Genomic DNA, 27,715 nt, shown 5'->3' with positions numbered 1-27,715 from the left:
TTTTCTTCCAAACAATCAGCTATTTATTTATCTTCTTTAGTTTAAAAAGAAACTCACCCCACCCACCCCCACTAAGCAGCTACAAAATCCTTCTTGCACTGAAATAGTCATACAGTATTTATTTCCATTCCTTCACCCATCAGTTAAAGAGTGAGGCAGTTAACAGAACTGAAGAAAAGATGTAATCAGTTCACCAGCCCAGAGATAATACCAGAAGTGCAGGGAAACATGAATATGCTTGAGGCTCTTTAAATTAGCCTTCCCCAACCTGGTGCGCTCCAGATGTTTTGGACCACAACTCCCATCAGCCTCCAGCCACCACAGCCATTGTGGAAGACTGCTATAGACCAGAAGGTTAAACAGCAGTTGTCTTCAGCAGGTATCAAAGAGACAGCTATCTGCCTAGACCCCTTCCCCAAATTTAATTGGCTCTTATGCCCCTGTCAGTCAAAATCAGCAGGTGAAAGTTATTTGCAGTAGGAGATAAAATCTACCACCTACTAATATCTGCACATAAAGCTGCTGTTAGAGGCACAAGAGCAGAGTCAAGTATAAAAGTTGGCAATCCAACTTTTGGTGACAACTTTAGGTGCTGGAATCCTGCTCTCTCACAAACGTGCAAAGGGACCTTTAACAGCTGTACAGATAATTTCAACAAGTGTAGTTTTTCGTATCCTAGGACGATGACAACTTGTACTTTGCCAGATTTTCCTCTTCCGTGCAATTATTAAAGTCACACGAGCTCCACCAGCCTTTCAACCTAGTAGTAATTCTGCTTTTCAGGCCATGAAACGTTCAGCTTTTGCCCCAAATGACAACTTTTTGTGTCTTAATTCCCCATTTCCTCTCTTCTGTAACGCCACGGGCAACCTACCTGTGTCCTGCTGCCATTGCTTGATGCAAAAATAATGCAGAGTCTGGTGGCGCCTTGAACAGACACCAAAGGGCATTTGTTAGAGGTGCCACAAAGACTGCTTTTGCTTGCTATGGCAGACTTAACGCAGCAGCCCACGAAGGGCAAGAGGCCTCAAAAACCCTGCAAGGAGGGTTGCGGCTGCATCAGCTGCTCCTTCAAATAAAATTGAATAGGCCACTGTGCAGGAGCAGCCGGCAGGGAGGGAGGGGCAGTGCCACAGAGCCAGATTCCTGGCAGTGTCCTTGCTGCCACTTTCTGGGACACTTTCAGAGGAGGAAGACTACTGAATGGGAGTTGCCAGAAACTGCAGGGGGGGGGAGAGAATGCTATAGCACTCAGGTGTGGGCTTTCCCTGGGTACCTGGCTGGCCACGGAGAGAGAGCAGGACGCTGGACTAGATGGGCCACTGGCCGGATCCAGCTAGGTTCTTATGTTCTTATGGCAATGCAGCAGTGGGGCAGTGAGATTGGGGCAGGGTGCGCACACCAACAGAGCCAGATGTCACCACTACCTTGCAGGTGGTGCTTCCTGTCCCAGGGAGCAGCAGTGATGCCCCTGTTGGAGGTCAGCTCCACAGCACCTCCCCTGCTCCCCTGACTGCTCCTATCACTATGTGTTGCTTGGAGTAGGGGGCAGCGTAGGGAGCCAACAGAAGAGTTTATTCGTTGGACTGTCTTCCCAAGAGAGTTTATTCCAGCGAAAATACAAGCCACTGTCTTGTGCTGAATCTGGACAATGGCCAGACAAGTCCAGACCCACCTACATGGGGGCACTGACCACAGCCCTTTCGCAGAGTCTGAAGATTCCTTGCAGGATACCGGAGATGAACCCCGGAACCTTCTGCACCCAAAGCAGGTGCTCCACCATGGATCGCCAGCTACCAGTGCTTAAGTCCATCTCTTGCTGGTGGACACCAGTGTCCTGGCGCCTCTCCCTTTCGGCAGATCCAGAGGGGCAGCTGCTTCCAGTCCAGGAAGGAGGAGGAGGATTTAGCAGCCTCTGGTGTGTGTGAGAGAGGGATGGCCTATCACTGCAGCCCATAACCGAATCGAGTGTGGGGCCCACGGGCCAAGAAACGAGCTCCATGCGAGATGAGACACGTCCAAATCTAGAATGGGGAGAGAGCAAGACAAGGAACTAGGATCAAACTTGGGATCTTCACAACCATACCAAAGAGCCTTCAGGTTTTCCTCCTCCCTGCAATAACAGCCCAATTGTTCTCCCCTATCTGCCTCAACCAGACCCCCATGATTTTTCATGACTCTGTTAAGCCATCCAGCAGTGGTGCTTCACTGTCCTTCGGGAGACACTCACTTCAGGGGCTGCCCCTTCACTATCCAGTGGCTAATGGTCTGTGCACTGCTCCATCAGGATGCTATGGCAGCGCTATGCTTTATAAATACCTTCCCAACCCTCATGTGGCTCCACCGTTGGTGATTATTGTCAGGGAAAAGGGAAACAGCATTTTCTCTGATCTTCAGCGGATTGTCAGGGCTTGCAAAGCACCGTGGGCAGGCAAAAATGGGTCACACAGTGTCACTATGATGTCAGTTGACAGGCAGGCAGGCAGGCAGCCCCACCCACCCCATGGATGGGGTGGGGGAGATAAGGATCTAGCCCAGACCTAGTTCTGCAGGTGTTCCTCAGAACAAGCTGGCAATATAATCCTAGGGCTAGGATATGGGAAATGACTAATATCTTCTTTGGGGATTTTTCTTCGATTGTTTTCAGTCCCCCCCCCCCCCCCGTTAAAGCTAAGAATGAGGAGCAACCTTATCAGACCAATAATCTACTAGTCCTTGTATCATTAGCTGTAATTTGGCAGGGGCCTCCAGCCCAGCCCTACAGATGGTGCCCCGTTTTATCTATGAGTTTCATACCAAATAGCAGACGAAGGCCACGTATGCAGCTAGCGCCAATGCTATGACGATGTAGTATGCCAGATGATTCAGGCCCATTATAGCTGTCACCACAAAGTACAGGTTGATTGCACAGATCAGTCCAGTGATGAGGACCATAATGATCTTGCTAATGCTAAGAAGACCAGAGAGGGAGAGGGAGATAAAAAAGAAGAAGAATATTCAGGATCATGACTATCAAGATGGAACAATCCTGGTGGTCAATTCACATATTTTTACATCCACATCTGCCCCAATTATTGTCTGGGGGCAGATGGTCCTGTTTAAAGAACTAAACGAATACGAGGAGTGTCCTCCCTCTGCTTGTGTAGGTTTTTATAGTATGTATGTATGTATGTATGTATGTATGTATGTATGTATGTATGTATGTACCACATTTCCCACAAATAAGTTGTATTCAAAGTCATTCACAGAACATGGACAATTTGGGTCAAATACAAATATGTATGTACAGTAGTACCTCGGGTTACGAACACGATCCGTTCCGGGTTGCAGTTCGTAACCCGAAAAGTTCGTAACCCGAACGACCATTTTGCGCATGCGCAAAGCGCTATTTTCGCGCTTTGCGCATGCGCAGACCGCGCGTGTAGCCGGAAATACTTCTGGGTTTGCGCAGTTCGTAACCCGAGTTGTTCGTAACCCGAGGTGTTCGTAACCCGAGGTACGACTGTACTGTATAAACAAACAAACAAATAAAATACGACTTCTGATCATGCAGTGGGATTTCACCTCTATCTTATTCCCAACCTCCTCAAAATCTGCTCTGGAGTGTTAGGGAATCTGCAGTGTGGGGGAGGTGACATTCTACTGTGTTATCAGAAGTCTTTCCACTCGTGCAACAGTTTATTTGGATATAACCCTCCCCCTCCAACAAAGTCTGTATTTGTGTAACAATTTATGACATAATCTTCTACCACCATGTAGAGTCTGACTCAAAGACTCCGGTTTAAATCTATAACCATGACAGGTCAGATTTTAGGGGACAAGCAGAGGACTCCTGGGAGAGAAGTTTCCAGTAGGAAGGGCCACTCAAAATGGTATCCAAAGGGAGATAAATAACTACATAAATGTAAGAGGGCTGAGAGGTTCCAAGGGATCCCCATTGCTCTGTGGAGGGGCTGTAGCACAACAAAAGTGGGATCCTCCCAGGAAAAACATTTTTCATATGAAAAGTTACGGGAGTTCATCGGAAAGTTACAGAGTAGTCACTGAGTGAAGCGGCAGCAGTATGACTGTGCCAAAACATTTGCAGGCACAAATAAGATTAAAAGCCAGATTGTGTGACCCCCCCCCATAGCATCATGAGCACAAAGCACAATGAAAAGGATGCCTGGGAGGGTCCTGATTGCGCATCAAAGGAGGCAATTCACTTTCCACTACGTTTGCTTCTCTCTTTCCTTACTGCAAAAACTATTTTTGGGGGGGAGCGAGTTTGTTGTGCAAGACCTTCCAGGCAATTATAACAGTCTGACCTGCGTTTGCCAGGATGACACTGAATGCCAACCAAAATTAGTCTAGAAGTGCCCTGGGTGGCAGATGCAGCAAAATCAAGGCATGGATATTGTAGAGTGCATTGCATGTACCAAGAACGTTCCAAATCAAACATTGTCAATGGGAGCGGAAATGCTCTGCATACACATCCTTCCTTATGGAAATAACTCCTCACAAAGTGAGCTTCTCTGTGGAGCAACTTACATCCCATTGACAAAGTCCTGCATGAGAGGCTGCATGCTGGTGAAGGTGAGAACAGGTATGACAGCAAAAGGTAGCTGGAAACGGAAGGAGAAACAGGTGAGTGTGGAGGCATATTTTCAAAATGAATACTGTTGTCCTTTCTCCTTTCTTCTCCCCTTATTTTGTCACCCCTTAGTTTCACTCAAGGACCACTAAAATGCTTGCTACCTGTTTGGTCATCCCTACTCCTTTCCAACCCATCCTGGTCCCATACTTTATTCATTTTATTCCATTAATATCCCAGCTTCTTCTCCAAGGTGGTGTATGTGGTTCTTCTCCCCCTCCTCATTTAATCCCCACAACGACCTTGTGAGGTAGGTTAGGCTGAGAGGCAGTGACAGGCCCACAAATCCCCCAGTGAGTTTCATGGCTGAGTGGGGATTCAAACTCTGGCCTCCCAGGCCTAGTCCAACACTCTAACCACCATACCATGTTCTAAAGACTAGCCCAGCCCTTGGAACCTGAAGGTATCTTCCCTCTCCCTGTGACACTTCTACATGCACAGGAGCTACTCAACAGGCCAGTATGAAATAATAGATTTCTAGAATGACAGAGATTTTTTTTGGGGGGGGGGGGTTTCCACAGGGCAGATTCCTGAGGCCCCTGCCTCACTGCCTAATGGCAGTTTCAGTCCCAGTAAGGAAGAGAGGTAGGGGCAATTGACATGGGGCTCCACAGCTGGTCATGTCTCCTGCAACCCACTGCTTACAGAAGGCTGCAGTGTGCGTGTGTGTTTAGGACATCTCACCAGGATGCTCTGCAGCACATTGAGAACATCATTCAGGCTCGTCAAATCTTCTATCCTCCTGAAAGCAGCAACGAAGACCGTGGGAAGGATAGCGAAGGCGCGAGTGAAGACCACCCGGGCAAAGCGAGACCAGCGAAGCTTCAAGAAGCCCTGAGAGGGGAGAGGAAAAAAAGCAGCTCCTGGGTTTACAAAAGTCAACACACCATCACCCATCGAAGCACATGCTATTCATCAAAGATCCTCTTCCCTCTGCCTGACATGCTGGTCTTGAAAAAGGCTGCCACCTGGTGGCCAATTTAAGTCACCAGAAAAAGGTGAAGAGCCCTCACTTTTGTCTGGTATGCCCATAGTGCAACCACACATTTGTGCTGGACCAGAGCAGTTAAGTAGGAGAAATGAACTATCACATGATAGATGAAGATGATGGTGGATGTGATGGGCAAACCTCCATGTAAAAGAAGCAGCATGCCTCTAAATACCAGTTCCTGGGGAACAAAGAGACTGTTGGCTTTGTGCCTTGCTTGTGGTGAGCTTCCTGGAGGCATCTGGTTGGCTATTGCGGATGCAGAAGTCTGGACTAGTTTGACCTTAGGGTCCAGGCATTTAATGTGGAATTGCCATGCTTTGTACACTCATCCACACAACACCGTGATCCAATCATTGTCATCTTGTGTTTTCCCTGTAGTTTTCCCATCTTTTCTCAGATCACAGAAAGACACTTACGGTAAAAAAAGAAGAGTAGCACAGTGTCTACAAGTGCCTTTAGCACAACTCTTTCATTTTTATTATTATAAAAAGGACAGGATTTTAAAATGGGCCATGATGTATCAGGAAAGTGAACTTGCCACAGTTCAGCAGACATTGTGCATACCATTCTACAACCCTGCCTACACACACACACACACACACACACACACACACGTATATGATATTTTAATTATGAATAAAATGTTTTTCCATTATATAATGAAATTGATGTATTGCACTATAATACCCTTGTGCTACAATGTTCTCTTTTTAAAATTATTTTTTAAAATAAAAAACCTTTTTTGCTTGTTGCCATTAACCACCATGCTGCAATGCTGCTGATCTTTTTTAAAAAAAATTAACATTCTTTTAAAATAAATTGTTTTACGGTTGTGTATCACTATAACTTTTTTCATTTAAAAATTATGGAATCTTGGCAAATATTGTAAGACTGGTATTAAAAATGGTAAGGAGGATCATCAAATGGCGTTCACTGGATCATCATGAATGTGCTCTGAGCTTCAGATTCAAGTTCTGACCCACTGAGAGGAGGTATGTCACACCCACTGGTGTGTACACAAAGAAAAAAAATGAAATACTCCTGGAAGTCAACTGCACTTCTGCTTGCGGTTTAGAATGCAAAATTATAATTGGCTAGCTCTAGTATCCACCTGCCTCAAAACAGCCTCAGCCATCGGATCCAGCAGGCCTCTTCCTATGGGTAGACTTGCAGGTGGAGCAGCTTCCCGCTAGATGTCAGCCTTACAAACTGTAGAGCGCATGACACACAACCTATTTACCACATTAGTGTGGGTTGCTTCACAATAAAAATGCAGCTATGCCTTCAGCCTGCTGCGGCTCGACTTACAGACTACAGTTTTGCAATAAGGTCCTGCCCTGCCTTGCAAAAGAGGCACATTTTCTTAACCATCATACGGAAAGCCTTTTGGAAACATAGCGTTTCTGGTCTTTCGTGAATAGTGGGCCAGCAAAAACGGATCAGTTACGGCTCAGAACTTTGCTGCTCAAGCAGAGGGTCTTGATCCTGCACAAAAACGGCTCCTTTGACGAGGCACACAAATGCAGGCAAACCGTACTGACAGGATGTGATCAGTCGTGGTGAGGAAAATTTACGTTCACAAAGAAGTCTTCACTTTACCATTGTTTGTTACCTTCTGGGACTAAGCAGTCGTACTGCAGCCTAATACTCAGGCTCTAAGCCCAGCAAGCAAGATCCTCACCCCCACCCCCGCATGCCAAATTTGACAGTTGAGCAAGGTTGCCCACCTGTCAATCAACTGGTGCTGCTATGACATCAGGTGATGACCATCAGGACTCCAGTTGCTTTTCAGTGCTGCCAATCAGCTGAAACTTTAAACCACCCCACCCCACCCCACCCCACCCAAATCAGGGAAGCAGCACTCACACTGCTTCCTGAAGCCCTGCCTCCAAGCGAGCCAAATTGTTGGCTGTAGGATTGCATCACATCACCATCCTAATAACAACACAATACTAACAAGAACTACTGCTTTTCCTTTTTCAGCACACGCCACAATAATATAGATAACCGCTTTTTCCCATTTGAACGACACGTAGCGGCACACCTTTGAACTTGCCTGCGAGGTTCTATCAAAATCAGGATTAACCAGCCCCACAGAAGACAGCCCCACATAGTTTCTCACCTCCATAACAAACTGCCCGGCGTAGGTCCCCGTCATGGTTGAACTTTGGCCTGCGGCAAGGATCCCAATGGCCCAAATGTACAGAGCAATGGAGCCAAAGTAGCATCCCAGGATGAGTCCCTGGGCAGGAAAAGACACAGATAAATGGGGACGCAGGTAGTTAAGCTAGGATGACCAGGTGTCCTATATTACAGAGTACAGTTCTTTATTTGGAAGACAGTTCATTTTGTTTTGGGAAGGTGTTCTCTGTCTGACGGGCTGCCCAGTCCAAGTCCAGTTTAAAGTGCAGTAAAGAACCCTGAGATGCGAGAGTAGCAAAGGGGGCCTAGAAGCAGCCCATCCACACTGAGCACCCAGACAGCAGACTGGGCAGATACACAGGTGACCCGGCCAGTCTTCCCCACTGCAGTGATATGCATCATAAAGGTAAAGGTAAAGGGACCCCTGACCATTAGGTCCAGTCATGACCGACTCTGGGGTTGCGGCGTTTATCTCACGTTATTGGCTGAGGGAGCCAGCGTACAGCTTCCAGGTCATGTGGCCAGCATGACAAAGCCGCTTCTCGTGAACCAGAGCAGCACACAGAAATGCTGTTTACCTTCCAGCTGTAGCGGTACCTATTTATCTACTTGCACTTTGACGTGCTTTCGAACGTCATATTTCCATTGCATCATATTTCCATCTAAATTATAGTACAGTATTTATTTCTGCATTGGGACCTACATATATTAAATAGCACATGCAAATCTTATGCACATTGGTTTGCCTTCTGTCTTCTTGTTTTGGGATGGCGGTAAGTGGCTACCCTAAGCGAAGCACTGATAATCTTAACAGCTAGACATCATCATTTTCCTATGGCATCATTCTGCCGAAAACTTACCCCCTGGAAGATGTCCACGGAGACAGTTTCATTGTTGTCAGGAAAGTTTGGGAAGAGGCTGCCATTGGCGAAAATGCTGGCATTGGCACAGGTTTCATGCTGAAATACATGGGCGAAATAAAATGAAGATAAATTTTTAAAGGACATCCATTGGAATGGTCGGAAAGGTCACATCCCTTGCACTAGAAGGTCAGGGTAATATATTCCCACGTGCTGATGGCCCATAGAGACAAGCCTACAAGGAAGAATGCCTCAGAGCACAGCCACCATGAAAGGCTGCATATACATGCCATAAATTTAAAGCACATCTCTCCCCTGAAAAACCAACAATGGGACGTGTCGTTTATTAAGTGTACTGTGAATTTTAACTCGGGGGGGGGGGTAAATGACAGTTCCCAGGATTCTTTGGGAGGAAGGAGGAATGTGCTTTAAACACGTATATGGTGTGTATGCAGCCAAATATGCCTTAAACAGCTAAATACTTGGGTCCTGTACCTCTTTATTCAAAGCTATTCCCCTCTTTCTTGAATGAATGCACTGCCCGAGAGCAGATGACAACTCAGAGACACAAACCGGGAGGTCGCTTAACTCTGGAAGAATAATCCCAACTGGTTCATAGCAGGAGTTTCCAAATCAAAAGTCCACAAGGGGGAAACACTAGGCCTTTGCTGAATGTAATACAAAGTGTATATCCCTTAAAATAAAGGCACACATCACTTTTAGTGACAGTATTCATTTTGCACTGTGGTACTCACAGGCACTCATGAATGAGACTAGCTGGGCCACAAGGCCACTGCCTCAATTAGGAGAAGAGTGACAGTCCAAATGGGGCATTCCTACCCTTTTACAGACCTTGTCTGTTTCCTCCAAATGGAGAAAGGAAGCCCCTTTGGTTGCCCTAATAAGTTTCCAATGGGAAACTGATTAGTGCAGTTGCTTCCTAGCGTTGACAGGAAGCACCACGTGCAAAGGAACAATCAAAAACTCCACTTAAGTTCCCAATTGTTCCTTTGCAGCTTTGTCTGTACCTGCCCCACACCTGACACTAGGCAGTTGTGGTTTTTGTGGAATAGCCTCTCAGGCCAAATTGGGACCTGTGCCAAGCCTTGTTCAGTCTGCAGCTCAGAGGTTTCCCACTGCCACTCTAACTGTCGCCATTTCTCTGAATCCAAACCAACCATAGTAGTATCACTGCTAAGAAAGTCAGCTCCACCCTTGGAAGTTTGATGGAATGAGCAAAGAGGTAGAAGTTGGCCAATCCCTGACTGGCTAAAGAGAAACATCACTCTTCCTTTCCAACCACATGCCGCCCACTCATTAGTAATGTAGTGAAATAAGAACTCTGAAGTGATAGAGGAGGAACTAGGGGACCTGAAGTCCCAACCACTCTCAAGTGAGTAGGGCGTGGGCGCAATGCAACGCTATGTCACTCACCACATCATGGTTCTGTTTACGAAAGAAGGCCTCTCCAAACACAGACATAACGAAGAGGTTTATGAGGAAGGAAACGAAGAGAGCAATGGTCGACTCAACCAGAAAGTACATGTTGGCCTCCTTCACTGCCTTCTTGTCAGAGCGGTCAATGTCTCGGGTCTGTGGGGAAAGGAGACAGTGTCTCATAGCTCCATCACATGAGTATTCCTTAACCCCCCCCACTCCCAAAGGTACTGGAGCCAGGAAACATTGTGGCTGGGGCTGTTCTTGTGGCTGCATGGATGGTTTTTCCTGAAGTTCCTATCATGTAACCTCAGGCTGTGAGCTCACCTTAATAAGAGAAATAAGGAGAACCCTCCCTTCAGATGGCATTTGTTTTCCCCTTTCCATTATTATATGGGCTGGCTCAAAATTCCCTCATTGGACAACATTCAAGACCTCCCTTCAGCGGAGGCAAGGTACTTTCGAAAAACTGTTTGCTTGTTCCGGTTAAAAATATTCCCCGGTATTTATTCCAACACAGGAGAATTGGAATAAACCACCCCTAAATTATTATTTTTTAAAAACCAAAAACCAAAACCTAATTAAGGTATTACATGTTCCAAGGCAAACACAGGATTCCGATCTCCATGCTTAGAAACATAGCCAGCTGCTTTCTTCAGACCATTGATCCATCTAGCTCAGTACTGTCCACACTGACTGGCAGCAGCTCTACAGGATTTCTGACAGGAGCTTTTCCCAGCCTTATGTGGGAAGATGCTCTTCCACAATGGCCCTTCCATAGTTAATGGGGGGGGGCATTTGCAGGGGAGGATCAGCAGGCCTGTACAGAATTATTTCCCTTCCCTCCCTTTCTTTCTAATGCAAGATGTAGGTACAGTTCAGACTCTTCTCTCCTGTACTTTCATGGCTGGGATAGATTAGTAGCTGTGGCTGCACTGCTTCAGCCAGGATCCACTTCTAAACCTCTGCCACCATGCTAGAAATAGTGTTTGCAACCACTTATAACGATGTCTTTTATGAAACAAATGGACTTCCCTCATGCTCTGTGTCTATGGGCTGTTTGCTGAGTCAGATCCTCTCAATCTGTGCTTTTGCTCTGGAGTTACACTTTCTGTCAGCTACCCCACGTCCATAGCTGCCAAGTTTTCCCTTTTCTCGCGAGGAAGCCTATTCAGCATAAGGGAAAATCCCTTTAAAAAAGGGATAACTTGGCAGCTATGCCCACGTCTCTTACCTAGTTCCACATACGTTAAGGGGGGGTTAATCTTTTCTTCACCAACTGATTCTTCCTTGCAAATGTTCCTTTACAGATAGTAATATTTAGCCTTTCCCCCCAGCAAAAGCCCCAAATTACAGTACAAGTAAAATTAGAGGAGGGGTCAGCCTTAACAGCAACAGCAACAACATTGTTATTTATACCCCACCCATCTAGCTGGATCGCCCCAGCCACTCTGTGTAGCTTTCAACACATATAAAAACATAATCAAACATCAAAAACTTCCCAATACAGAGCTGCTTTCAGATGCCTTCTAAAACTTATATAGTTCTTTATCTCCTTGACATCTGCTTGGAGGTCGTTCCACAGAGAGGGTGCCACTGGCAACAAGTTCCCTGTAACTGGGAACTTCTCTGCCTGGTTCCCTGTAACTTCACTTCTCACAGTGAGGGAACCACCAGAAGGCCCTTCAAGGGAAGAATGGGTGACCGAGAGCAGGACTGGCCACTTTCCCTTCTCATTTGTCATTTGGGGGTACAAGCACATGTCTCCCCCATGAATGAATTGGAAGATAGGTCTGAAGACAGCCAAGGCACCTTCTTATCAAAGACTAGGAGTTTCCCCTCACTGACCTTCACGAGGGAAGAGTGCAAGTAGATGTTATGGGGCATGATGATGGCTCCAACCAATCCCACAGCCTGTAGAAGTTCGTTGTGTCCACAGCCCTTGCAAATGGGGAGAAACATCCCCTTCATCACCTTTCCCTGGTCAGGACTCACTACCACATACTGCAGAAGGGAAAAGGAAGGAAGGAAGGGTCAGGCTGTGCGCTCTGAAGGCAGTCTGCAAAGCTAAAACAGCAAGATTGATGAGGCGTAGGGCAAATCTGTCAATTTCGGTTTTTCTCTGTTTCCCAGCCTTGTTTATTTCACCACATTTCTGCACCAGTTTGCAATTTTTTTTAAAAGTTCATCATGAAGATTTCTCAGCATTTTAGTGTGTAATTTTTATTTGTAATTTTGCACAATATACTTATTTTGCAAGCAATTTCACCCAGTATATTTTTGTAACTCATTTTCACTAATATATGCATTCTATATGCACCCTTTCACCCATTGTTATAAGTAATTGTTTTGTTGCAGAACGGTGCCGCAAAATTCAAAGAAATGCAAATTTCCAGGGATCAGCGTATTTCATATTGTGTATTATTTCGGGAAATGTGAAAATGTGGACCAAGCCAAATCCCACCCTCTCATCCCTATCTGCAATGGGGTTAGGTTTCCTTTTACACTCCAGCCTGTAATTCTTGCATGTTTAAAATGGCAGTCACTCAAGGAACAGGAGGGGCCAGAGCCATGCAAAGGTTCCTGGGAAAATCCCTTTTGAATGCGGAGTAAAGTCCAGGCAAACATGCTCAGTTTTAACTTAGCTCCACTGTTTGAGTGCTACTTTGATATCAGAACACACACAAAAATCTTTTCCAACACTTGTAGTTTGAGTGTACTGTTAACCTAGGTATTCATTGCTACTCATTGTTGGTGTGTTCATTACCCTGGGTTGATTTTTTTTTAAAAAAAAATTACCGTATTAGACAAATTCAGGGCTTTCCCCCCAGCTGGAACTCTCAGGTGAATGCCATTGTGTTCATTTGCATTCTGGCACCTCTTTTTCTAAAAAATAGTACTAGATAAATCCATACAGCATAACTATGTAAATGTTTGCGTAGCCATGACAGGTAATTGGAACCTCCACATTCAGAGACAACACTAGAGTACTTCAGAATACCAAATACTGTGGACAAATAATATTGGCTGCAGTGTGTGGGTGCGTTGCTGCCTTCATATTGTTCTCATGAGCTTCCTGGAGGAATCCAGTTTTTGAAAACTACCAATTAGATCAGCCTTGAGATGTTTCGGACTACAACTCCCATCAGCCCCAGCCAATATAGCCTTGGTAGCTGGGACTGATGGGAACTGCAGTTCAAAATATCTTGAGGGCACCAGTTTGGGGAGGGTTAGATGGACCCCTGAGGTGACCTGGCAGTGTTCTTCTTAGATCTAAAGGGTCAGGCCCTGGCCAGAATGGAGGGGTGTGGATGAAGAAGGCATTGTTTCCAGTGGAGCCTGGGGGATCTATGGGCTTACCTCATAGCCAAATGTCAGTGCCATGATTGTGATGAGGAGACCAAAAAAGGCTTCCAGCTTTCTGAGACCTGGGAAGGAACAGAAGAGGCCAAAGCTAGCTCATTGGGGGAGGTGTTGGGATTCAAACCTGCTTCAGAAATCATTAACCTTCAGTTTGTGTGCTCTCTGTCATGCAACAAGCACATTTCCTCAATAAATCCCCTCGTAACCTTTGAAACACTTCACTAGCTGACTGAGTCACACATTCAACTATTTCCCCCTGTACAGGATACATACCATATTTATCTAAGAAGAGGAAGAAGAAAGTGTCCACTATGGTGATCAAGACTCCACCCCACAAAGGGATACTGCAAAGGAAAACCAGAAGTTACCAACCTGATAGAGGGAGCGGGGACACTGCGCCTTCTTCCCCCTAAACATGGTTAGCTTCTTAGGGCTCAATGACTACTCAAAATCTTGCTGCCACAAGCAATATCTCTGTCTGAAGGGAAGAGGAGACATGTGCTTTTGGGGGGGGGCAGACCCTGGGTTACCAATTCATTTCTTCTCTGATGGGCCTCCTCTAATTGTTAGTAGTTCTACAGTGGGCAGAAATCAAATAGATGTATGTCTGTTAAAAGGTTCTGTTTTGCGAGAAAAGAGATGGCAACCTTACTAAGGTATCCCAAGAGCGGAGAAAAGCTTCTAGGCTTCCTATAAAAAGGTAAAGGGACCCCTGACCATTAGGTCCAGTCGTGACTGACTCTGGGGTTGCGGCGCTCATCTCGCGTTATTGGTCGAGGGAGCCGGAGAACATGACAAAGCCAGCACGACAAAGCCGCTTCTGGCAAACCAGAGCAGCACATGGAAATGGCGTTTACCTTCCCTCTGTAGCGGTACCTGTTTATCTACTTTCACTTTGACGTGCTTTCAAACTGCTAGGTTGGCAGGAGCTGGGACCGAGCAACGGGAGCTCACCCCATCGCGGGGATTCGAACCGCCAACCTTCTGATCGGCAAGCCCTACGCTCTGTGGTTTAACCCACAGCACCACCCGCGTCCCTTATAGGAGGCTGTGGAACCAGATTGTTGATCCATCTAGCTCTGTATTGTCTACACAAGCCTTTGACTTGCTACTCTCCCTGGTGTTTTGAACTACATCTCCCATCATTCCTGAGCTTTAGTCATGCCATCTGAGGTTGATAGGATTTGTAGTCCAAAACATCTGTAGGCTACCATGTTGGGAAAGGCTGGTCTGCACTGACTGCCATTGGCTCTCTGAAAGAAGCCTTGGTGATGCCAGTGGTCAAACCTGAGACTTTTCACATGAAGAATATGAGCTGTTTCACTGAGTTATTAGCTTTCCCCCAAGGATTATCCCCTATTCAAGGTTACAATAGCTTTACAGCAGGGTTTCCCAAACATGGGTCTCCAGCTGTTTTTGGACTACAACTCCCATCATCCCTAGCTAGCAGAGGTGATGGGAAATGTATTCAAAAAACAGCTGGAGACCCAAGTTTGGGAAACCTTGCTTTATAGGAGCCCTTGTTTCTATAATTTTCCTTTAGTGACTCAGAGAGACATCTAATAATCAGTTTGCAACAGAGGCAGCAGGCATCTGCAGTATTAGTACCTTATCCCAACCAGTTTATGAGGGAGGTTGTTCACTATTAACTGGGGAAAGATTATACCTGATGTAGAAAGAGAAAAGTCAAAACTGCTGTCATTGTGTTGTATTTCAATATCTGCCAGCATCTTCTAGTCTGAGGAATCTAATTGCTTAACCCAGCGCAATATGGTTGTGGTGCAAAAATGGTCAGCAACATCTTGGAGACCTGCCCACTCACATGTGGCCACAGAAGAATGGGGAACTTACCGTCCAGCTGACAGAAGGTTGAAGGCAATGGCTGTGCCTATCACTTCCTGCATATCAGAGCCAATGATGGCAATTTCTATCATGATCCAGAGCAGCACACGAGGAACCTGCACCAAACAGGAGTCTGTCAGACACTGGACAGGAGCTGGTAGCCCCAAACTGCTCTATAGCCAGGTCTAAGCAGAAGCTCCCCAAGCCTCTAACAATGATCATAACTTCAGAAGCTTCACATGTGGCATGTACACCACTCAATATCCCACCACTTGTTCAATCCTTTTCAGTGCAGAGATGGGCATCTTTAAAATCAGACAGCCCTCAATCAGAGCATGCCTTCAGATAGAGGTAAAGCTGATTCCACATTCAGACTGAGAAATGGCTGGGCTGCTTGGTTCAATTCACAAAGCCCTCCCTTCCTAGCTGGCTAATTCATACCGGATATTTCATTCATTCATTCATTCATTCTTGACTTTGAGGTAATCAGAGACATGGAGGAGATTTAGTAATGCCTCTAACCACAGTGGCATGGCAGACCACCAGCTCATGGGAAAGGGGGATGCCGCAGCCAGTGTTTAGTACCTAATCATGCCATTCACAGCCTGGTTCTCCATTCATACTCACCTTGGGATAGTAGAAATGGCATATCTCTCCCAAATCTTTGCCTGTAACGACCCCAAGCCGGATGGCCAGTCTTTGGCAGAGCAAGCCCAGGATTGTGGACCAGAGCAGAACCCAGAGCAGCTGTGCAGGGAGCAAGGGCACATGGCATCACTAGGTATTTGGGGGCTTCTGCAGCAATGCAGCAAGAGCACAAGCCCAACCTCAAAGCTTTTGCTTAGCCTCAGGCTTATAATTCAGTGGTGGATAATACTCAGATGCTAGTTGGCCATGCAGCATGGGGTGGATGGAACAGTGGCAACTCTACTAACCCCCGCTGAACCAAGAAGAGGACCATTGCAGATTGCAGCAGTGCAGGTCCTATCCCACCCCACTCTTGTGTTGGGCATGGCTGTGTGATGATGATGCTCCTAAAATAGGGTGGGAAAAAGGCTGCAAACTGAGTACTTAGAATTGCCCCAGTAGAACCCCAAGAAGACAAGGAGAGGGGTGTGTGAAGCCAATGGGCCTTATATTGTCCAGGCACACCCTACAACAAATGCCCGCTCTCTCCTGTGCTCACCTGAAAGCCGGCAACAGCTCCACATTGCAGGTCTGATTCAATGTTTCCTGGGTCCAGGAAGGCAATGCTCATGAGGAAGCCAGGTCCAGTGAATGCCCAGAGCTTCCTAAAACTGAAACCATACTGGGGAGGAAAAGGTGTAGCAGAATCAATGAAAAGGGACAGGAGAGAAGAGAGAGATTGGAGGTCATCTTAGCTCTGCTATAGTGATTCACACTTAGCTCTTCATTCTGTATCAGGTATTTATTTATGGGCAGCTGCTCTGAATGGCACTATTTTTCACACAGTTTAGGAGAGCAAGTACCATAGACACCATTGCTTTCAACCACCCAGAGCAGGGCAGGGCCACTGGTAGGGGGGCACAAGGGGCACAGATGGACCATGCTCTGAGCCAGCATGAGCCCCGACCTCTGAAAGTTAGAAAGCAAAACCTGGAGGTAAGATAAACAAATAATAATATATTCAAAGTAATTCTATGGTGCAAATATATAAAATCCACACAATTCTTTCTGAAAGTAACATTTTGGAACAAGCTGTACTCAGCATTCCTGTTTAGTTTTTGTAAATATGGAAGTTCTGCTCTTCTCAGACAACCTGCTAAATGAGGCTGAATTAAGGTTGGGGATTTGAGGCTGCAATCTTGTAGCCTCTTTCCAAGGAGTAAACCCCATTGAGGAGTAAACTTAATGGGACTTACTTTTGTGTGAAGATGCAAAGGATTGCATGGTAATGGCTGCAATCATATGCAGAATTGGGTGTCCATAGTTCATCTGTTTCAGTGGGCATACTCCTTGCACAATTGAGCTGGAAGGTTGCAATGCCACACACATTCCTGCTGAACAATCACTCTTAGGGGAGCTGGCTGATAATGTCACAGAAATTCTGTCTTCCTTAACCCTTGTATGTCACAGAAAATACACGATTGCATTGCAACTAAGCTCTTGTTGCAAAACCACTTTCTCAGAGAGAGAAAGGAACTGAAATGTCCTACTGTGCACCCCAGATAATGACTCCTCTTTCTGTTCCTTCAACAATATAATTCCTGCTGGTGTTCATTCAATTCCAGTAGCCCTCTGTCCTCTTCCCCCACCATGGAAGGAGAGTAGCCTTACAGCAGGGCAATAGCCATTTACCATGCTTTTTAATCATCATGGAAGATGCATGTTCCAGCACTGAAGTGGAAGAGTATACCGACTTCAGATGATGGGCAAAGCAAACTTCCACTATACTATATCCACATTATGCCAGGATTGGAGACACCTTGCCAGCTGAATGTCCACTGTCTCCAATGTGTGCTCAGTCCAGAAGGAGGAAACCACATCACAGAAAATACAAAATGGCAGGAAAGCAATAGAGATGCTCACAGGATCCCTTGAAACTCTGCTGGTGCTGTCTGCTTGGAACAGGCCAATGAACTCACAGGGACACCCACACCCCACATGAACACCCTAGACCAGCAGTTTTCAACCAATTTGAGTCCATGGCTCCCTTGACCAGCTGCATTTTTCCTGCAGCACCCCTGTGGGGCTCAGGAGCCCAGTTATGTTACCCCTTGCCTGCAGAGCTGGCAGGCTCTCACCCTTTTTTGAACACCCTCCCTTGTGAAGCATTCCCGCAGCATCCTCTTCTGTCCTTGGGAGTCCTCCGGCCAGTCGCTACCACCACCCCTGGTCTCTGAGCTGCCCCCCCCCCAGCCACAAAGAGAGGTGTCTTCTCACACTGCCCCACAGGGGCCTGGGACTTGTCTGTCCATTCCCAACAGCAAGGGCTGGTGGACTGGCTGGCTGGGCTCCCTCGCCTGCTTGCTTACTCTGAGGCTGCCACTGCACTAGACCATTTTACACGGCATTGATATTTATTAAAAGGATCCATCTATCACTCTCAGTTCCCCACAATAGGCCAATAGTCCAACCCCAAGAGAACGAGCCATGTGTTAACCATCTGACCAATGCCTTACTCCACTTATCAGGATGGATGAATATCTCAATTTCAGCTTCTCTCAGCTTCTGATTTTTCCAGTCTTAAATTCAGCTGTCCACATGTTCCCAGAAATTTGCAGGGCGGGGGGGGGGGAAGCGGCTGTTTTTTTGAAATCTTCATGGAAATTCGTCAGCACTTTAATGCGAATTTCACCTAATAAACCCATTTTGCATGCAGTTTTGACTAATGCACACATTTCTGCAATCCATTTTCCCCATACAATGCATTTGTGTATGTTATTTTCAGTAAGATATGCATTCTGTATATATTTCCACCTAATATATGCATGTTTGTACATGTTGGCCGGAGAAATTAGAAGTGTGAATTTCAAAGGGGTGGCTGTGTTTCGGTTTGCATGAAAATTGGGACATTTCTCATTAAAATACAAAGAAAGTCAAATTCCTTCTCCAACCCCACTTACTCCTGCAACATCTGGAATGGCAATCTTTTCATCCAAGTAGGTTTGATCTCCAGCCTCCTGGTGATTATTCGGTACCAGTGAATTAGTGGCGCCATATCTTGGTTTCCTTCTGATTTCACCGTCTGTGAAGAGTCCAAGGAAAAGAGAGGGAGCTTGTAGCAGGCATTAAAAGAAGGAGAGGATCTTAAAGAGAGACTCGCTTAGTGACTGAAATGATACAGCATTATCATTACGATAATCAGTGAAAATAATACATAGCAGTTTGCAACACATTGCAAATAATACTTAGCAGTTTGCAACACTACTCAAAGCAGTTTGCTTTGAGTAGTCCTCAAAAAAACTTTGCAAGGAAGCCCAGTATTATTCTTCTCACACTGCAAATAATGGGGCTGCGGTGGGAGCCCTATATTGTTCATGATGCTGCCCAAACCTCTCTGCACTCACTTATTACTTATCTGATGATGTAATATCACTACACTACAAATTTTACTGACCCTGCCAGCAGCCACAGCCAATGATTTGAAGGGTGTGTGTGTGTGTGTGTGCAGCCACTCACAACAAGGTAACCATTAGAAGAGCCCTGGTGGATCAAAGGACAATCCAATCCAGCAAGCTGCTTCCCACAGGATCCAACCAGATTCCTCTGGAAAGCCCACAAGTAGGGTGCGAGGACAATATCCCAGTGACTGGCATTCAGATGCATGCCTATTCTGATCCTGGAGGTAATATAGGAAGCTGCCATATGCTGAGTCGGACTTCTGACCCATCTAACTCAGTACAGTATTGTCCACACTGACTCCCAGTGTCTCTCCAGGAATTCAGGCAGTAGATATTCCCAGTCCTACCTGGAGGTGCCAGGGATTGAACCTGGGATGTTCTGCATGCAAGGCAGATGCTCTACCACTGAGCTATGGTCTTTCTCAAGGGTCATAGGAAAGTGCAAGCCCACTCACCACAACAAGGTGATGATCAGTGTACTGGATGAAGCAAAGATCACCAGTGTTGAAGCAATGATTCTTCAACATCAACTTTGTTGGACTGGTCATGTTGTGCGGATACCTGATGATCGTCTTCCAAAGTAACCACTCTATTCTGAACTTTAAAATGGAAAGTGTAATGTTGGTGGTCAAGAAAAGAGGTTTAAAGGCTGTCTCAAGGCAAATCTAAAAAAATGTAGTATAAACACCGACAACTGGGAAACACTGGCCTGCGAGCGCTCCAGTTGGAGAACAGCCTTTACCAAAGGTGTCATGGACTTTGAAGACACTCGAACTCAGAACGCAAGGGAGAAAGGTGCTAAGAGGAAGGCACGCCTGGCAAATCCACACCGTGATCAACTCCCACCTGCGAACCAATGTCCCCACTGTGGAAGGATGTGTAGGTCCAGAATTGGCCTCCACAGTCACTTATGAATTCATTGTTAAAACCGTGTTTATGGAAGACAATCTTACTCGGCTACGAGTGATTGCCAAAGAAGAGGAGGAGAAGAAGAAGAAGAAGAAGAAGAAGAAGAAGAAGAAGAAGAAGAAGAAGAAGAAGAAGAAGAAGAAGAAGAAGAAGAAGAAGAAGAACGGTCCTTCTCACTCATATAATGCCATCATGACTAGTAGCCATTGACATATCCTCTTTGTCTAATTCCATCACAAGGCAGCACTGTCCCATCATGTATATTATAACTCTTACCTACTCCTGAGATAACAGTGGTTTTACCCTAAGGATATCTGACAGAGGTAAAAATTGAACAAGGGGATTCCCTCTAATGGTACAATTCCAGTCCAAATTCAATGGGGCTTACTCCCAGGTATGTTGAGGTTCAGATTAAAACCCAAGCCACTACACTGTACCAATGAGTTGCCACCATTGGGACTCAAGCTCACAGCCCAGTTTGGCTCAGTGACTTGGCTTGCAGTTTTCTCATCCATGCTCTCAAGGGACAGGCCCATACAAGCCGTGCTCTTGGAGGAAAAAGCGACGCTACAGCAACTCTATAGGAGCTGCTACCTGCATGAATGCCTGCAGTGCCTGTCGCAGCTATTTTACACCCAACATCCTATCTCTTGGAGCTGTGCATTAAGTGAAACTCGAGGCAGAAGCTCTCTGTCATTCTGGGACCACTGCTTTTATGAAGTTGTGTTTACTGATGCCAATTCTGCTAAGAAGAGAGACACGCAGAATTGCATTAAACAGAAACAGGAAATAATTCATGACTCACAGGTTCAGAGAAGCATACGATACATTTGCAGGTGACGCTGTAACAATGCTGATGTTGTTTCTAAAGTCAGTTCTACGCTAGAAAATAATTGGACAAATGTCAATATCCTACCACAATCTTACCCATGCCTTCTATCTGTCCTGCATGTGCTTTCGAAGCTGAGCTCCTGCGCAGCCCAGATGAGATGCTCTGCTTGCCGCTCAGATGCATATAAGCCAAAGTTCTGTTTTCTGATGAGACTGAACAATCTGGAGAAACCAGTCTAGTGAGTCCTCACTCCCTTTTTCACTGCTCCATGAGGTGAAATCTCATTTGCATATTTAGCTAGGGATATATACCAGCAGGTCTTACTGCCAGATCTAAGACGGAAAAAACCACCCCTACCCTTGCACTTACCCTGTGCTGGATCTAGGCTTAAATTCATCATCAGAGGCCAATCTTCATGCGCCTTCTCCAGAAGAGGTCTGGAGGGCAGCACACAAGAGTGGGCCTTTTCTGCAATGGCTCCCTGTTTTTGGAATGCTCTTCCCAGGGAGGCTCATCTGGCGACATCATTATATATTTTTAGGCACCAGGCAAACTTTCCTCTGTAACCAGTCCTTTGACTCTCTATGGCCTTTTAGAAGTGGGTGAGATGTTTTTGAATGTATTTCTCTTTCCTCTTGGTTTTAATGTATCTATGTGGGGTTTGTTGTCTATTTGTTGGCTGTGCTTTGGGTTGCCCTGGGCAAGACTGACAAATTTAACGAACAAATGAATGAACAGAAAACAAAAACTATTTGAAAATGAGTAGATTTCCAGTCATTCTTGCACCATTCCAGAAAACTTATTAAAATTGCAGTTTACTGTACATGCTCTTGTAGTAGGTTCATAGGAATACAGATAGCTGCCTTATTTTGTCTGACCATTGGTCCACCCAGTTCAGTACTGTCTACACTGCAGGCAAAAACTTTCCAGGGTTTCAGACTAGGATCTCTTCTAGTCCTACCTAGATAATGCTGGCGATTGAATCTGCAACCTTCTGCGTGCAAAGCAGATGCTCTACCATTGAGCTATGGCCCTGCTAATTTCTTCAGGACAAAAAACAAAATGTATGGGCAAATGTTAAATGAGGGGATTTGAATGTTGCTTTTCCAGGTGTTGGTAGATTATGTATCATGGCAAAAGAAACAAATCCCTGCGTGCATTTACTGACATATGGACTATGGCGATGCCTGGGAATCTAAATTCCTCTCAGCATCAAAGGCTGCATGCACAGCATACATTTAAAGCACATTGCTTCCCCCTAAGACTCCTGGGTACTGTAGTTTACCCATCACAGAGCTACGTTTCACAGCACCCTCAACAAACTACAGTTCCCAGGATTCTTTGGGGAAGTCATGTGCTTTGAATGCGTTTTGAATGTATGGCGTGTATCAGAGGCGCCAGCTTCCAAGGGAGAGTGGAGGGGGGGTTGAGGTCACATGGTGTGTGGCGTTGCACATGTGATGTCGGGATGTTGGAAGAGCTGGAGGCGGAGCTGAACGCAGAGGCAGTGGGGCTTCAACGACTGGCAGCTCCTTCTCTTCTTCCTCAGTGGCCAGGGCTGCTTCCCCTCCATGGCAGAAGGAGGAGGAGGAAGCAGCTGGCCACTGAAGCCATGCTGCGTTTGGCTCTGTGCCTGGCTTCCTCCGTCCCTTGTGAACATTGTGGGGGCAGCCCCTTCCCCCCAAATATTGGGAGGCCCCAAAGGTCTTGTCGCCTAGAAGATGGCGTCCCTGGTATGTATGCAGACAAAAAACTGCAGAAGATACTAAACTTTTTCAAACTGTCCCTTTACTTCTACAATAAACAATAAAAATAAAAGGCTAACTGTCTGCTGCCCTTCCATGATGCCCCAAATCAGCTAACTGAGGCAGCTGCCTCACTCTGCCTAATGGTAGGGCTGGCCCTGAATATTTGGTACATGGCATTCAGATACAAAAAAAGTTAAGTGCAGAAAAATGGAGGGGCCACACTCTTCCCCATTACTAACTAAACTATAGAACTAACTAAACTATAGTAATTATTGCTAAATTTGCACTTATACAAATACCTTATTCATTTTTATTTATTTCAAAAAATTATTTTATTTCTTGATTGTAAAAAAAACCAAACAACCCTCAAAGAGGTTTATAAAAAGAATAAAACAAGGAAATGATCGTTAAAATAAAAACCCAGTTAGAAACAACTATTTAAAACTTCCAAAAATAATCAAAACCCACAATAAGCTAACACCCAGATTAAAACACACACCAGCATTCTATGCGTCTGGCTAGGGTTTGCCAAAGCAAATTTTTAGCATGCGCCAGAGAGAGAACTGTGAAGGTGCCTGCCTGATATCAAAAGGCAGGGAGTTCCCCAATTAGAGACTGCAAGTCTTAGGCAAATTTGTTCTCCCCCACCATCCCTTTTTGCTGAGGAACTTCCTGTCTTTTGTGTGATTCATCCGCACTTATTTAATTATAAACCACCCTTGATACAACCATACATTTTAGGGTGGTATATCAGCTTCAGTTTATAGGCTCTCATTCAGACCGTGGTGCAGTAGCACCTTTGCTGAAGTTCAGTTACAGCTCCCCAAAAACCATTATATAGTTTCCTCCTATTTTATCCCTTCACAGCCTATCCTGCTTCTTGCATGATTTACCAACCCGTTTTCCTCTCCTACTAACCAGATAGTTTGCCCAGGCTTTGCGTATGGCAGAGACAATTCAGCATCCTTTGAAGGAAAGACTGTCTTAGACTTGATGATACAACTTTAGCCCAAAGCTATGCATGCTGATATTCTCTTTTTCCACACAACTCTTAAAGGTGCAAGAGTCCTCTGTCCTCTTTTTCAACTGGCCACCCTTAGCACTCAACTTCTGCCCTCCACCAGTTCTGGATTCATAAATGATCCAGAATAAACATAGACATCAATCATGCCCTTACATGTGGATCACAACTCCACAGAGGGTGTCACAGACTTCAGATGAACCAGCTCAAAGCCTGCCATGAATCATTAGGTTTCTGACACAAAGCAAGGTGATTAACATGTAGAAAAAGGCAGGATTTCCCAACACTGTCAAGTTCCTGGAATGTTTGCACAATGTTATAGCAACCTCTGCTATTTACTGTACTGTATATTAATTGCATTCATTTACAGTACAGTTGTCACAGTTGTTTTTAGCAGAGCCCCTGTGATAGGCAAACACTAAAAGATACATATATTTCCTTGGCTGGAGATGCAGTGCCTCTTTTCCATTAAACAGCTTGTTGGAGGCACAGAAAAACAAAGTTGCAGGACTGCAGCACCAACAGTACTTAGTCATCTCATAGACAAACAATGTATGCTACCACGGTAAGGAATATTTATATTTTCATATGTCCTTTTTGTTAAAGTCCTTTTTGTTAAAGTCACATGGATTTGAAAAAAGGGGCAGTAAATCGGATGAGGACAGGCAGTGTCAAAGAAGATCCATGCTTTAAAAAAAATGTTATCATCATCACAACAGAGGGAAGAAGCAGAAGGAAACTTACCTGGTTCCTGTGATCCCATTGAGAATTTCTTTCTTTCTTTCTTTCTTTCTTTCTTTCTTTCTTTCTTTCTTTCTTTCTTTCTTTCTTTCTTTCTTTCCTTCTTTCCTTCTTTCCTTCTTTCCTTCTTTCCTTCTTTCCTTCTTTCCTTCTTTCCTTCTTTCCTTCTTTCTTTCTTCAGAACTGATGCAAAACTGGGTATCCACAGATTATGAGCACCAAATCGAAGCAGTCCACATGTCTAAAGCACACAGAGTGACCAGAGGAGGGCAAATTCTTGAGAGTGAGCTCAGTTTAGTCAGTCTGGGATTTTCATAAGGAAGCAAAAGAAGGAAGTCCTCCTCTGACCGTAAAAAGTAATAATGGCAATAAAATCTCTGCCCCTTTCTCCTACCCACCCATGTACAACTCTGGGTATCTTTGCCTATCCAAGGAAGAAGGTATGTTAGATGGACTTCTAGTTTTAGTACCACAAAGAAACCTTTCTAAAAAATGTAGTGGACGTGGGGAGGGAAGGTTGGCACACAATGCCAGAGTTTAGGGCTCATCCACACTTACTTTTTGCTCCACTCTTTCCAGGCAGAATCCCACATTTTAACACTTTGTATGAGCAAAAGCTTACATGTTTGCGTATCGGGCTGCAGTGCTATTAAATGTAAAAGATCAGGGCCAGCTGAAAATGTGGTCATCCTAAAACTAGTCCATCCTACGATCGTGGATAATCTGATAAGTTTGAGAAAGTAAGTAACCTGAAGATGGTTCATTAATTTTCAGAGCCAGTTTGTGCTGCCTTTGATTAAATCTGAAAGTATGCAAACACCCACAACCTCCTCTCTCTGTCTCTCTCCCCCCTCTCTCTCACACACAGACACACAGTTGCCACTTTTGCAACTGGGATTCTAATAGCTGCATGATGTCATCAAGACCTCCATCAAGTGCAGCTTTCATACTTATCCAGCTAAATATGCTGTTAGATCACAGCATTTATCCCCAGCTGGCTTTCTCGTTTCCCATCGAAGCTCTAACAACCCTATTTGAATTGCTCCTCCATACACCCCACAGTCCAATACAAACAAGAGCTGTGAGCTTTATAACCTGACCTGGTTGTGCTTTATGGAATAGCTTCAAGGACACCTTGCCATAAATATTTAGCAACTTGCAGAGTCCCCTGGAAACCTGCATTTCCTGCTAACACAAACCACCCAGCCCACTTCCTGAGCTGTGCTAGCATGTGTGAAACCGCACCACTCAGTCACACAACACAGAACCAAGCATCACCTTCTGTTCCCTGCTCTACACTCCAATGGCAAGAAACTGAGGCCAGCATTGTAAAACCAAAGATGCGCCAATGATCCTGTTTTTTAGTTAGTGTATTCGGAAGATTATACATTTGATAGTTTGTCACACATGCATATTGTTGCAGGCCACCCCAACCTCTGAGGGGTGTGAAATTCCAGGGTCTGGCTTTCTTGAAATGAGGGACAGCAGAGACTGTGGTGTTTTTATGATATATGGTTTATTTACACATATATACAATCTGAGACCATGCTCACAGCATTAATACCCCTAGAGGGTCTTGCTCATAGGTTGGCAACGTCTGGCCCATGGGCTGGATGCAGCCCACAGAGGCTGTTTATCTGGCTCACAAGCTGCCCGGTCACTGAGCCGCCCGCTCTGCAAGTCCACTGCGCACTGCACTAAACCGGCGCAGTGCAGCGTGGGGACTTGCCAAGTGGTGCCGGAAATCACTTCTGCGCATGCCCAGATGCGATTTTCGGGTTCCGGACATGCGCAGAAGTGATTTCCAGAGCCCCGGACATGGGCAGTGCAGTGCCGGAAATCGCTTCTGCGCATGTCCGGTGCATGTCCGGCCCACGGACGATCGTCCATGGGAATGATCCAGCCCATGGCCAGAAAACGTTGCTGATGCCTAGTCTTCCTTCTCCCATAGCCTCAGCTTTGGATTTTAGCAGAAATCAAGCATGGCTCTCTGGCTTCTGTCTGCTTCTAGCCCAGCTCACACACTTTCAACTCTGGCTATTGTTGTTTGCACTACCAGCCAAAGGAGCAGAGGTAGATTTAGGGCAGCACGACCTAGCTCAGTTGGTTAGAGCATGGTACTCCTAATGCCAGAGAATGTCTAAGATGGGGATAAAGAACCTGTGGCCTTCAAGAAGTCACTGAACGCCAGCTCCCATCACCCCTGCCCTTTAGTCACACTGGCTGGAGGCTGATGGGAGTTGTAGTTCTCAGCAGGGTCACAGTGGTTTCCCACGCTAGTGTAGGAAGTGAGATCCCCACCCCACCCCATGCCCTATGCTCCAGTGTTGAAACAGTGAACTGCTTCTGCATTCTAAAACAAAAATCCTTATTCAGGTTCCTGTCATCTTTATTTAGCTACTTTCCACTGTGCAATGAATAAACTCCAAGATTCTGCACGATCTTTTGAGGAAGGGGGAGGGGGAGGAAGACTCTGTCGGTTTCATCCATCCCTTTGTGCTACTTGCTTTGCCGTCATTTTTCTCTATGTTTGAACTATGCCTTGTAACTGTCATCAATAGGCCAAATGCACAGGAATAGTGGAAGGCATCAGCTGGGGAAAACCCCAAGAGAAGAAGGCTCAGAGTGGTGGTGGGACGACGATGAAGGAGAAGAGGGAGAAGACTGGGAGGAGAAGGCGTTGGAAGCTGAAGAGGCAACAGGATTAAGTGAGAAGGGAGAGTCTGGGGCAGAGAGAAATACAAAATCAGAAATGGAAGCAGGCGTGGAGGAAGGCCAAGAGGCAGAGATGAGTCGGGCTGGTGAAGAAGCCAGGGTGTCGCCCCCTCCTGCTCCGAAAAGCTCCCCATCCCCCAAGTCTCCCAGGACCAGGAGAGGCATAAAGTGGGAGAAGCAAAGGCAGGCATGCTGGTGTAGTCTCAGATTGCTTGGGAAAATCCCTGGAGAGGAGGGGACTTAGGCAGCTGTGGGAAGGGTGTGGGAGATCTTTTGTCTCTGCCACAGCCTCATGGGGCAAGACCTACTGAAAAAGAGTTGCTGTGCTCATCTATCATTTGTCCTAGCATTCCTGTGCAAATTCTGTTTTTCTAATAAAGATTTAACTTCTCCATT

General features: G+C 45.7%; 1 protein-coding gene and 1 long non-coding RNA gene across 6 annotated transcripts; one reads left to right on the top strand and one right to left on the bottom strand.

Moving 5' to 3' along the window:
* Positions 1–24,859, bottom strand: SLC11A1 (solute carrier family 11 member 1). 5 transcript variants are annotated; one of them, XM_088663036.1, is made up of 16 exons: positions 24,783–24,859; positions 24,608–24,690; positions 18,856–18,977; positions 16,455–16,577; positions 15,896–16,015; positions 15,278–15,384; positions 13,700–13,770; positions 13,424–13,491; positions 11,912–12,067; positions 10,061–10,219; positions 8,627–8,725; positions 7,747–7,866; positions 5,318–5,467; positions 4,531–4,604; positions 2,797–2,950; positions 1–2,024 (listed from the first exon to the last, which is right to left on the bottom strand). In XM_088663036.1, the coding sequence occupies exons 2-16, from the start codon at positions 24,624–24,626 to the stop codon at positions 1,944–1,946; spliced, it is 1,623 nt and encodes a 540-aa protein (XP_088519162.1). In that variant the 5' UTR covers positions 24,627–24,690; positions 24,783–24,859; the 3' UTR covers positions 1–1,943. The 5 variants fall into 5 exon arrangements, with proteins under 5 accessions (XP_088519162.1, XP_088519163.1, XP_088519152.1 ...); XM_088663037.1 differs by having other exon boundaries at positions 24,608–24,694; positions 24,783–24,846; XM_088663026.1 differs by having other exon boundaries at positions 24,608–24,702; positions 24,783–24,837.
* Positions 24,206–27,715, top strand: LOC132592611 (uncharacterized). Its single transcript, XR_015948397.1, has 2 exons — positions 24,206–24,428; positions 27,166–27,715. It is a non-coding gene; the product is annotated as an uncharacterized LOC132592611 (long non-coding RNA).

This window comes from Zootoca vivipara, chromosome 1 (genome assembly GCF_965207765.1).
Source record: "Zootoca vivipara chromosome 1, rZooViv2.hap1.1, whole genome shotgun sequence".
Lineage (NCBI taxonomy): Eukaryota > Metazoa > Chordata > Lepidosauria > Squamata > Lacertidae > Zootoca > Zootoca vivipara.
This window is presented reverse-complemented; position numbering and strand designations above follow the sequence as displayed.